A 12902-nucleotide genomic window follows, 5' to 3' on the forward strand; every position below is an offset into this window, starting at 1 on the left:
GGCAAGTCAGTCAGTAATTCATACTGTAACATTCGTTTGTTCGTTGTGTCAAGTTGCAGTTTGTTTGAAATAACAAACCTGTTCACTCGACGAAGTGCTATTAGAAGACATCCTGTCATAGCTTTTTGGTACATAACAGCTACCGTAGTTGCAACACGCATTTGAAAAAGCGAGGCGCTATTTAATTATAAATTAAAAGCGCATCGTTAAAAGGGCTTATGTCTGCTATTGTAGGCTCATTTTTTAAATTTAAGCAACTACTACTAGACGCTCAAACTTATCAGTTACAGAATCTGCCGTGTGAAATGAGCCCTTGCGCACCTTTACACTCGTGCGGACGCGGCGAGTATAAACCAAGCTTGAACCGCGGCTGATAGAATGTGCGCTGTAGCACGAATCATGATACTACCATATTTCTTCAAAAGCAGATTGTGGAGACATGGATCATCCACGATGAAAAATCATATCATCGCATAAGCACAAGTATAAAACGGCTGTTATCATGTCTGAAAACAAACACAAGTAACGGAGTTTACAAAACTATCGCACGCGTGCTACATTTATTCATCGCACAGACCAATCTTTTTATAGATATAGGCTATGTCGCACTGTAGCCCACAGCCCAGAAGGACCATTTTTAATGAACGTTTGATGTAGGTCTACTAGGCATCGAGATATCTGAACATCTTTGCGAAGCGCAGACCAGTAGCCTACAGAAGTAATCAATAAATTATCTGGGAGGGTCATGCCTTTTTTCACAATCATTTTGGAGGGTCATAGAAAAATTTATTGCTGGCGAACAGAGGGTCAAGTCTATTTTGACTATAGATCTCGAAACTCCTTCGGTAGCCCCTTAAATAAAAAACGAACAGTCCCTAAGATAACCCGACTATGTTTGTCACAATTTCTTTTTACAAATGAGTCATCAAATGCTCTAAAACTGGCACATTTTTGTAGTTAATGCCAGTTTGACAGTAAAATAAAATCTTCAGTGACTTTTTGAGAAAGCTACAGCAAAATCAATAGAGCAAATGTAATAATCTTAATTTAACTCAGATTGCAGTTCCTAAGGAAATCTAAATCAATGCTGTTAATGCATTTTCACTTTCCCAGCACTTTCCTGCTGTCAGTTCTCAGTGCATCCTCCCTGTTTATTGCCTCCCTGTTAAGTCGCTTTTTGGATTTCAATAATCAAATATTTAAGAGTCAGTGATTAGGATAATTATTGCAGCGATTATCATGGTTCTATCATGTTATATGTTTGGCAACAGTTCTTCTAACCCTAATTGATGGAGCGTGTAGCTTTTCATTTCTTTAACAACCATGTATGAAAACACACATAATGGCCATAATCCAGGATGACAATGTCAAGATTCATCAGACTCAAATTGTGAAAGAATGGTTGTGAGGAGCATGAAGAATCATTTTCACACATGAATCGGCTCCTCTGAGTCCAGACCTTAAGTTCATTGAAAGCCTTTGGGATGTGCTGGAGGAGATTGTCAATTGTCAATACAAGATATTGACCAAAAGTGGATGCACCTCTTGATGGAAATAAATGCTGTGAAGTTATTTCCATCAAGAGGTGCATTCATTTATTTATTTTTATTATCTTCTTTTTTTAAGGAACTTAAAAGACCTGTTCTAAGCCATCGTTTCTCATTGGAACTCAGTCCAGGACATATTATGAGTTGCGAATGCCATGTGTCCGATCACTTAGGGACCGATTTATGGAAAGGGCCACCGGAGGAAAATAGGGGAGGGTCATGTCTTTTTATTCTTTGTTGAGGGGACGGTCATTGAACTTTTTTTAGCCTAGGGGGAGGGTCAGCCAACTTTTGTATTAATGAAAACAGCAACATTTCAAAGTGGCTTGCTTGGTGAATATTTTTTCTATGTAGCTTTATGTAGCTCTCTCTGTCTCGGTCCCCCTATCAGATGGGTCTGACCCAACAAAAATCCAGTTTGGCGCTGTCTGACAGTGCGCCGCGCTCAGAAAAAGTGCATCATGTACAGAACGCCAATGAAATGTTTAGCCGGCATAGCTTTAAAGCACGAGCAAATAATGAACTTTTGTGATTGCGTATAAGTGCAGTGTCCTGTGAGTGTAACTCTACCGCGGCATTAACATGTGATATGAATGTACGTTGAGTGTATTGGGACTGAGGCGCCAGAACTGCAGCTGATAGCATGCGCGCTGTACGATACTACCATATTTTAGTTTCCATTCTTATTGGGTTTCCACAACAATGTTAGTGAGTAGTCTAAATCTACTGAAATTGCCATCATAACAGTGGAGTGTGATGTGTTAGACGTAGGGCGTTAAATTACTATTAGAATTATTTTAAGTTAACATAATTAAATATGCTGACGTACACAAAAAAGATAGTTGAGGATGAATTCTTTAAATTGGGCAATTCCAGCGTTATGGACATTTGCAGTCAAAACTTGAAATATGAATTATCAGAAAATTAATACTGAATCTGTTTATCCATATCCCTTAATGAAGGAGCCAATACATTAGAAAAATATCAGTCTACACATGCGTTTTATATTTAATATGAGCGAAATACACATGTGACGTGACACAACAAATCTTTAACTTTTAGGTGGCAAAATAAGTTTTAATAATTCTACGAATTAGGCTAAACTGCGCAAAACAAAAGTAGGTTAATAACCGGATGAAGAAGGGTCGGCCTCCACAGAACATAAAATATTATTTTTATTTTATTTTTCGTGTTCGCATTTATGAGGAAATAAACAATGTTGGACGTGACAGTTCTCCTACGGGCATGACCGCTCTGAAAGCGACTTCAGAAAGCACAAAGCCTTTCTTTAAAGTAAATTTTGTTTTTTATTAATTGTATCTTAATTTTAATTAATGTTTCATCAACCAATTGCCTGGATTTAATAAATAAGAAGTAAATATAGTAGAAAATAGTTCATCATGACACGAGTCGCTGGCGCGTGAACTGGACTCTAGTCTCATAAATGAACCGAAACTCAGCGTATAATGTACTTGCCTCACAAACTTGAGAAATATATAGTAAGCTTGATGTCTACTTTTAAACAGAACATTTAAAAACGAAAAACAGACTGCTCTCTGCTTATGTAATCCGTATGAAATCTGCATTTCTCTCTGGCGCGTTACTGTGAAGATCGCGAGTCAGCATCGTCAACTTCATCTTGAAGCCGACACACTGACACAGAAAAAAACTTGTTTATTAATAAACAATTAAAATCTCTCCTTGCTATATTTGACATATAAATAATCATTACTTTTGCCAGTTCTTTGTGGCAGCTTTAATATACTTTAATGGGAGCGCCACTCTTGTTACATGAACGCGTAGCAACTGCATCACATCAGCACCGAAAATCTAAAAATCTAAAATCTAAATCTAAAAAAAAAATTATAATACGAACCGAATTGTAGGTTTGGTCTATCGTTACAGCCTTAGTAAGATGAGAAAGCAGGAGTTTAGTCGTTTGTCATGGTTGTAAAGAAACAATGGCTATACTGAACATCTTTGCCAAGCGCAAAGATGTCACGCCTTTTTCCAGGGGAGGGTCATGCCTTTTTTCACAATCATTTTGGAGGGTCATAGAAAAATGTATTACTGGCGAAGGGAGGGTCAAGTCTTTTTTGACTACAGATCTCAAAACTCCTCCGGTGGCCCCTTAAATAAATAACCAACAGTCCCTTATTTTCTTTTTTCATTAGAACCAGTGGATCAAGGTTAAGGTGCAATTAGGATCATTTAGCATAATTTACACCAATATTTAATCCATTTAAAACAGCAGCAGATCAACAGTGAACAGTGCTGAACAATAATCAGCATAAAAGCTTCAGATTTAAAATTACTGTATGTCATTTCAAATCTTTTGCTGCTCTTTGGGTTTCACACATACTTTGAAAAGAAGAACACTTAAAAAGTGATGAGACTGAATATCATAGAGACTTGCTCTTGGGCTTTTAAACAAAACAAAAAAAAATGGTGTATTGAAAAAGTTACTAGCACATTTCATGAGGAAAATACACAGATAAAAATCGTGTCTGTGCAATTCCTAAAATATGCCACTAGATGTCGGTATTTAACAACCTGTGAAAATGATCACTAAAGTATCACAGTGAGGATGGTTGCATCTCATTCAAATGTTGTCAGGTTAATCGAAATGTACTGATATACATATATTTTCATGAATCACTTAATAAATGCTTTTGGAATAATTAATACATCTCTTTTTCCTAAGTCACGTTAAATAATGGATTTATTTGTTTTATTATATAATTTTTACTGTTATATTATTTTAATTATGCTTAAGTTTTGTTTTTATTTATTTTATGTATTAGATATTATATGTATTATTTTATAGGGAGGTCAAGGCTATCATGAATCATCTTATTTATTTATTTTAACAAATCAAGCTCGGAGGAAATGTTATAGGCTATCCTCACATGATTCCAGTTTTTTTTTTAAAAATCTTAAAAATGTATTTATTTAATTACAAAAAATTTTGTTGAATGTATGAGTTTACCTCTAAGCGGGCCAATTTTATAACAGCCCACACAATGGAGCTGTCATCAACATCCTGCACAATCCCATTTGAACAGCCTGCCACACACCCACGTGTTTTTTATGAGGAACAATTAAATTGGCCGAAACCCAAGAGACAAAGCGGCCTGAGAAATCCCTGAATCCCCTCGGAAAACACTTGTATGGCTCTCTAGTGGCCGCTGGCTCACGCTCAATTCCCACTGCAGTCCGTTTACGAATCCTACCACTGGGAAGGCTTGCTTATTAATATTCAAGAGCCAAGCCTTCGCCATTGGACAGTAACAACAGAACGTTGGCCCTATCTAGTTAATATTCATAAGCCAGGAGCTCTCCATTGGAAGGTAGCTCACGAGCGTCGGCAAGAACTAATTAATATTCATGAGTAAAGCCTTGGCTGTAGTAGGATGGTTAGTTTGTGCGCTCGCCTGCACCATTGTTTCTTCTGTCGGCTCTGTCAGAGGTGTATCTGCGGCAGATGCCGGTTCTGCACGAATCAAGCGTTGAAATCTACGTGATGAGTATTATTTCCTCTCGCGTGTAGAGTATATGATGAAAGAGGCGGCAGTGTGCGATCATCTGACGTGATATATCAGTATGAATGGTAAGTCGCTCGTTTATTCTCTATTCTCGTTTATTCAGGTTTAAATGGAAGCGACAACGGAGTGACGTGAACGGTGTGTTCCCATACGTTCATAAAGCGCGTTTAAAGGTGTGTTCTTCTCTCTTATGGTTTCATTCGTGGAATTAGAAATCGGCATTCGATATCGATCGATATTATTTTTTCCGATTAGTTTTATGTTTGTGTTCCATAACCAATATGCATTACCTATTTTTATTTTTTATTTTATTTTTAACACAATATAAAGTAGAAATAATTATGGACATTTATAATGTACAATTATAGACACAGTGAAAATATAATAATAATAATAATAATAATAATAATAATAATAATATTTGTAATATTACTTTTATCATCATCATCATAAATACGACTATTTCACACGTTTAAGTAACAAATACTGTTATGTTGTGCAGGTTTATAAAGTTAGCTATTCGAAAATACAGTAAAATAAATAAATACAATGCATACAAAATGACTTGAATACATCTTTTCTGTGGCGAACATGTTTTAGTTTTCTTTTACGTTTTATTATTATTATTATTATTATTATTATTATTATTATTATTATTGTCATTACAATATAAACTGTGTGGTAGAAATGTCCACCAATAATAAAAAAATGCTATCAAAACTAATAAATAAATACCATTGTTTAAATTATGTTATTTATTAGCAGGCCTGGAATTAAAAAATTAAGATTGTGTGTGTGTGTGTGTGTGTATATATATATATATATATATATATATATATATATATATATATATATGTGTGTGTGTGTGTGTGGGGGGGGGGGGGGTGCATATATATATACACACACACAGAGTGCAAATTCATAAAACATGCACACACAATGTGTGCATGCTTGAGGAAGCTGTATGCCAATAATGTGTGTGACCCTCTCACAACCCTGTTCTCCTGCCACTGAAAGTCAGTGAACCAGAGCAGCAGAGAGGAGGCAGGCTGCCATCGCATCTCTCCCTGAGAATGTGCAGCTGTGTCAGGCAGTGCTCTGCTTTCCCCCTCCCCTGGGAACACTCCCTCCTCCAGTAATGAGGCAGCGTTCATAAAGGGTCTGCATCAGCCCACTCTACTGACAGAGCTTACCCATTATTGGAGGAAGAAAAAAAATTATAAGCAGAATGTTGGTTTTCCAAAAAAATTATACATTAAATACGGGCTGCGGTCATGGTGAACTCTTTTTTCCATGTACAATCATAACAATATTAAACGTTTAAATGGAAAATTCAGCATTTTAATAAACCTTCCTTTATTTATTTATCTTTTTCTGCAGAAAATTAAACCCTGTTCCATTCTGCGTTTAAGGTAAGAGAATGGATTTTTTTTTTGTTTGTTTTGTGAAATGGCTCTCAACATGGTTTGTGATTACCTGTGTATATTTGCTTGGTTAAAAATCAGCTGTGACAGTCATGCATCAATATGATAAGCTCATGCACATTTTGCAGGATCTTTCATCCAAACAAATTTAGGCCTATACATTTAGCTGTTTTCCCTGGGAATCAAACCCATGACCTTGGCATCACTAGCACTATGCTTTATCAACAGAGAACACAAAAGCTCCTGCATTGCTCTTCATTCCTGCAAATAGGACGTCAATACAAAGACAATGTTGCTTGATTCATGAAATCAACCAATCTAGATGTTTTGATGTCTCTATAACTAAAGATTGAGCGTGTGTTCATTACATCCAGCAGATTTGATGGTTATAATGCCTCTGCTTAGATTAATAATTGATGAGGGTCATCAGTCATTTGTGTTTCAGAAAAAAATGCCCTCAATTCAGCATGAAGTCACAGTTTGCAATCCATTTTAGCTCCATGATGTGACTCATTTTTAAGTGAAATGGAATACACTGGGGAAAAAACGGTGTGCACTGATTATTGGAGTATGTTTCACAAGAAAATACTATTGCAGTCTACCTCAAAATTTCACATTTAATTCAATGTGTTACTTGCTGTTTGCTTGTAATTAATTGTGCAATTTACTCGCAATTTCTAAGTGAAGATTGTTTCTATACAAATTAAACAAATCTAGGGAGGTACTATTTGATCCTTTGTGCATTGATTGGATTGTGAAAAGTTTGACTTTAAAGGCAGCTCTGATTCATCCTTCTGTCATGCATTGAATGATCTGAATGAAATCCCGTCTGTTAGACTGATTGTTCGTCGTTCGTTCAGTAGAGTGAGTTTGTAGCTGGCTTGTAGTCTACAGGGACACGCATGGCGCAACTGTGTGACACTTTAACTAATTAAAGCAGTGCGAGGTGGAGAATGTGTGATTGGGAGAAGATTGGTCCATAGAGGCCAAGCTACGGATATTAGAGAGAGAGAGAGAGAGAGAGAGAGAGAGAGAGAGAGAGAGAGAGAGAGAGAGAGAGAGAGAGAGAGAGAGAGAGAGAGAGAGAGAGAGAGAGAGAGAGAGAGAGAGAGAGAGAGAGAGAGAGAGACACAGTGGCTCTAAATTTGCCACTGCAGCTTGTTATGAACTTCCTTTGTTGCAAATCCACCAGCTTCCTTTGACATCAGGAAGAGACCAGCTGAGAATGGCAGCGCTGCACAGCATGCGCAAACAATTGTGTGTGTACGTCCTTGCAGAGGCCTCCGTCACATCTGTTGTTCTTAAAATAAACTAATTAGGGGTTTGCTAAGGCAAGCATCATGATTGCCATAGCTCATATTTCAATTATTTCAAATAATTTCAAATCGTGCTTGTTGAGGAAAGATGTGCCAGTACTTTTTCAAGTTATCAGATTTATGATTTTTTGCTTGATGGAGGATAAAACAGGACTTACATTAAAGGGGGGACCCAGGCCTATAAAAACTTGCCCTAGAAACCACCCAGAACACCCTAGCAACGTGCTAAAAACCCAATTGCATCGCAATGCCTTGGCAACCAGCCAGGACACATTAGCATTGCAGTAGTGAGTTATGCACAGATATTTATTCAGGAAATCCAGTTAGAGTTCCCATAGACTCACCTTATATTATACTTTTGGCATTTAAAAAAAAAAATCTAAATGTGAAAAAAATTCACCAGGGTTTGTTATTCCTTTGGGGACATTTCCTGAAAACTGCTAAATCTGCCCACACAGTATTACTATACACACAGGCTCGCACAATGAAATGAAAAGAAGACACATATTCCTCTTCAGGTATATATACCTAATAATAATATTGTGCACACATACTTAAATAAATAGTTTCTCCCAAAATGAAAATGCTGTCATTTCTCACATCTGGTCTTTCTGGCTGCGTGTTATTTTCTGTGACGTTAGACAGAAAGTCCAAGCTGCTCTTTTCCATGCAACAAAAGTGGATGGTGATCTACTGCCAAACAGCAAAAACACACACAATAAGCACTATAATATCATAATAATAATAAAGATTGTTATGTTTTATATATCTAATTCATTCTTCTGAAGTCATATGATAGCTTTATACGAAACAACATAACAAAATTCAATATTCAAAGGTCAATATTCACTGATCTTACCTTTGCCAAAGCTCCAGAAACTCTTTTGTGGTCACTCATGAAAACCAATAGGCCCAATTTCTTAAATGACCACTGCAAAGAATCTTTTCGCTTTCCAGTTCAAATATCTAAACATCCTTTGAAAAAGATCAATTTTACTTGAGGGGCAAAATTGCATGAGATTTTAGACTTTCTTTTTAGAGAATTTCTTACAGTGTCGACAATTAGTCTTAGGCTGTGTCCAAAATTGCATACTCTAGCATAATCTATTGCATAAATAAGTAGTTACTTATTTTGAAAAAATACTTTGCAATCACTAAAAATGTTTGGTAACACTTAACTTAAAGCCTTTATGTATAATCCATTATAAGGTATTCATAATGTATGTTATAATGCATTATATATTTTAATAAATAATTGTAACCAAAGTTAAAAAGCCTTATAATAATTCCTTGTTACATCAGAAATTGGATGTTTGTCATGTGTTGTAATGCTTCCTAAAGGTGTAACAATGAATAGATAAGTATTATAATGTATTATAACTTTGTTTACAATTATTTATGAGACCAAACAATGCATTATAAGGTGCATTACAAGCCATAATTAATGCATTAAAATACTTTTATAATGCATTATATAAAGGCTTTAAGTAAAGTGTTACCAAATGTTCTATATAGTATGAGTGTGTGTAGAATGTAATCCGGACGTACTACATTTATCATTCTGTCATTATCATGTGACATACAAGTGACACTTCACTTTCATTCACAAATCCTCTCCCGTGGCCTCATGGGATAATAAAGTGTCCATCATAAGCACACTTCAGAATCTCATCAGAAGTAGTAGGTCATCCGGGGACATTTGCCTACTCGTCTATGAGTACTGTGAATTCAGACTTACTTCTTTTGTCACATACTGTTTTTCGCCTACTATGTAGTATAGGGAAGTATGCGATTTCAGACGCAGCCATAGTGTCTTATGCAATTCGTCATGTATTATCGATGTCTAGAAAATACTGATTGATCAGTGAATAAGGACTTACGTTTTGGTATGACGTTCAATCCAATACTATATCTCTTTTTGTGTTTCAAGGCAGATGATACAGGTTGCAATGACAAGAGGCAGTGTAAATGTTGACAGTTCCCGTGTTTTTGGGTGAACTATTGCTTTAATCACGACTCCAGCATAGAAAAGCAGCAAAGCTGAGCATACGAGCCAGCTCTCCTGCCTACACACCTTTCAGATGTTTTCAGATCATGATCCAAGAGGCTCTGTGTTCACACCACTCTTGACTGCATCTGTTTATCCTTTCATATCTTCCCCATGGGAACATGATTTAATTACTCTATATGACACACTAAAAGGACACGGCAACATTTACAGAATGGATTTCCAGCCTGCTAGGAGGGGCTGATTAAGCTGGGTCATTTGAATAACTAAATCTTCCATGCACGTCTCTAACCCATGCACAGATGGCAATGCTGCCAGAGCGCTGAATCCCGCACATTAAAGATTCACAGGAAAGGTGGCATGCCGTTTTCCCTGATAACAGCCCAGCGCTCTGTCTCTCTCCACATGACGTCTTCACACATGCACTTACTTGCATGCAGCCGAATCAATTTGCTTCCCTTTTGTATAGGAATGGCTTATATTTGCATGTGCATATAAATGTGACCGAACAATCTATTCACATGGACTTGTAAAACACCTTGTAAAAGGTCGGGGAAACATCGTGCCTTGGTGGAAGAGGAAAACCAGCGGCTGGTGGACAGACAGAAGAATCGGTTTGATCGATGAAGGTGCTCTGTGCTGTAACATGCATGCCTGCCTTCAGGAAAAAAAAATGAAAAGGGAAGAAAAAACAGAAAGCGAAAGAAAGAACACCGTAATCTGTTTCTGATATACCGAGCAAACGCAATGAGGAGAAACAAAGCCGTTTCCAGCCTGCTGGATAGAGCAATATGGTGGTAGTGAAGCGAAACACAGGGTGGTTACTACACCCTACACACTCAGTTCTGGGCCGTGTTTTTATAGGCACGGGCCCATGCTTACATTTCGGTCTCTGATACGTGAATTCTTTCAGATGCATGGTACACTCTGCTGGGCTAACTTTCATTAGAAACATTCAGGAGTGGGCCTGTTGGGCCAGTAGTTCAGATTTGTACTGGCCCAGTAAATACAATCACAATTAAGAACAATCCTTAGGCCGGAAACGTATTCTGTGCAAGCATGTGAGCAAAAACACTTATAGCTACATGAACCTGAATATTCATCGTTATGCATGCATTGCCATATAAAGTGCGTTAGCTTAAACTGTCTGTGTCAATGGCTAATTTTCTCAGGTCAACTAACTACTGTCATTGTGGAGCAACAGACAAAAAATTACTTAAATCTTATAACGTTTTTAGCTATAGCTATCTGAATAATAACATATATATATTGTTGGTGCATACATTTAAGTATATACAGTGCTGTTCCTATAGACTTCTGGGGGCCCTAAGCAAAACTTTTAGTCAGTGCGTTGATAAAAAACCCAAAATGAGCCCTTAATCTGTTCTTTCAGAGCAGTTTTACTGTCAACAAACAACACTGAACTACAAACAATAGGACAAAGAAAAAAAGATACAAATTAAATAAACAATTTAGCCTAGTAAAAATAAAAGCCTAAACTGAATAAAGTAATCAAATGTAAAAAAAAAAAAAAAAGAAAGAAAAAAAAATGATTCTGTTGTTTTCCTTTGTTGTTTGATTAACTTTAAATGACAGAGAGAGCAGCAGGTTTATTAGGCTGCTGTCACTTTAAGACCAAATACACAGATCTAATACTGACTAATTACTTAACTGAATGCGTTTAAGTGAAAACTCCCCGGACATTCTGACATATTTTTGTGTGTAGCCCAAAATAGCCTATACTTGTTCATGTTTCGCTCCATCTTGGATAAAGTACACAGAAAGCTGCTTTCGCAACTCAATATACACTTTTAACTTGGTATCAATCAAGTCTGACATGAGACTGTATATTACGACAGTCACGTTACATGATTTGACTGATTTGGATGTTACGTGGGCAAGGCAACAGTGCAACACTTTGAATGCAGCATCGTGTTTTAATAATTGTTAGAAACCAAAATCAAAAACGAAACTAAAATTATATTAATAACACAGCCTTAGGCATTAAATCATCTTTGGGAGCAATGGGGCCCCCTAATGTTTCGGGGGCAACTTGCATACTTTGCATATAGGGAGGACCGGCACTGAGCATATACCTCAACATGGTGAACCTGATTTCACCAAGAGCAACATGTTCCTGGATCAACATACCAATCAACCAATCAGATTTAAGGGACAAGTTTTAAATTTTTGTCAAGTTTAGGCTTACAACCAGGGTTGGGTGCTTCTACATCAGTGTTATTCACCTGTCGTTTCCTTCTGATTTTAGGGATAACTAATGGGTAGGGTTAGGTTTAGGGGTAGGGATAGGGTTTGGGTTAGTCCTACATTTTAGGACAGGAATGTTATTCCAGGATCAACAAAATATGTTAATTCAGGAACCACCTCAACACAACAGTATGTGCAACAGGACTACGTGCTCGCATTGCATTGCTATTCTTGTTTTTGTACTTGTGTCGAGTATGTTCTCATTGTAAAAACACTAACATACAACTCGTGGCTTATTGCTTTATTCATACTGGATCTGAGGTAAGGTGGGCCATTGAAAATAGTTCATTTCACTATGTCATTGGCATGCGTATGCGATTCATTTATACACTCTGCGTACATTTAAATATACAAATAGAGTAGTCTGTATTTATAAACTAGAAATTGCCCATCTCAATTTATTTAATAGTGCCGTCAGTTGAACTGAGATGCTCATTCAGTCAGTAGAAGCTTTTTGTTGGTGACAGAAAGACTCTTAGAGATCAATTAGAGACCAGCAGTGTTTGATGCGTCTCATCAGTGCTCGGCAGTCGGACTCTCTCTCTCTCTCTCTCTCTCTCTCATATTCTGAGATTCAGCCATGACCGGTTGCCATGACGCCTGTATGGAAAGTTCAGTCCGTCTTGCCTATTATGAGACTAGAGGAAAGCGAATGGGCTTTTTTCTGAGCGAGCATCACACAACTACATGGCATATAGAGCAAACACACACACACACAGACAAATGAAATGATGGATAATCTGTTGCTTGACCTGCTGGTCTTCCCTTTTCCATGAAGCAAATTATTTGAAACT

At 37.1% G+C, this 12902-nt stretch overlaps 1 protein-coding gene across 1 annotated transcript in view; it reads left to right on the forward strand.

Moving 5' to 3' along the window:
• The first annotated feature begins 5021 nt into the window (after nucleotides 1–5021).
• Nucleotides 5022–12902, forward strand: part of csrnp3 (cysteine-serine-rich nuclear protein 3) — a 57950-nt gene continuing 50069 nt past the window's right edge. Inside the window, exons 1-2 of the mRNA XM_077216349.1 lie at nucleotides 5022–5157; nucleotides 6473–6504. Coding sequence (XP_077072464.1) covers nucleotides 5155–5157; nucleotides 6473–6504 — 35 coding nt within the window. The 5' untranslated portion in view covers nucleotides 5022–5154. The remainder of the gene's footprint in view (nucleotides 5158–6472; nucleotides 6505–12902) is intronic.

Source organism: Siphateles boraxobius, unplaced genomic scaffold (genome assembly GCF_051911475.1).
Source record: "Siphateles boraxobius isolate OS27281-9 unplaced genomic scaffold, OSU_SipBor_1 7, whole genome shotgun sequence".
NCBI lineage: Eukaryota > Metazoa > Chordata > Actinopteri > Cypriniformes > Leuciscidae > Siphateles > Siphateles boraxobius.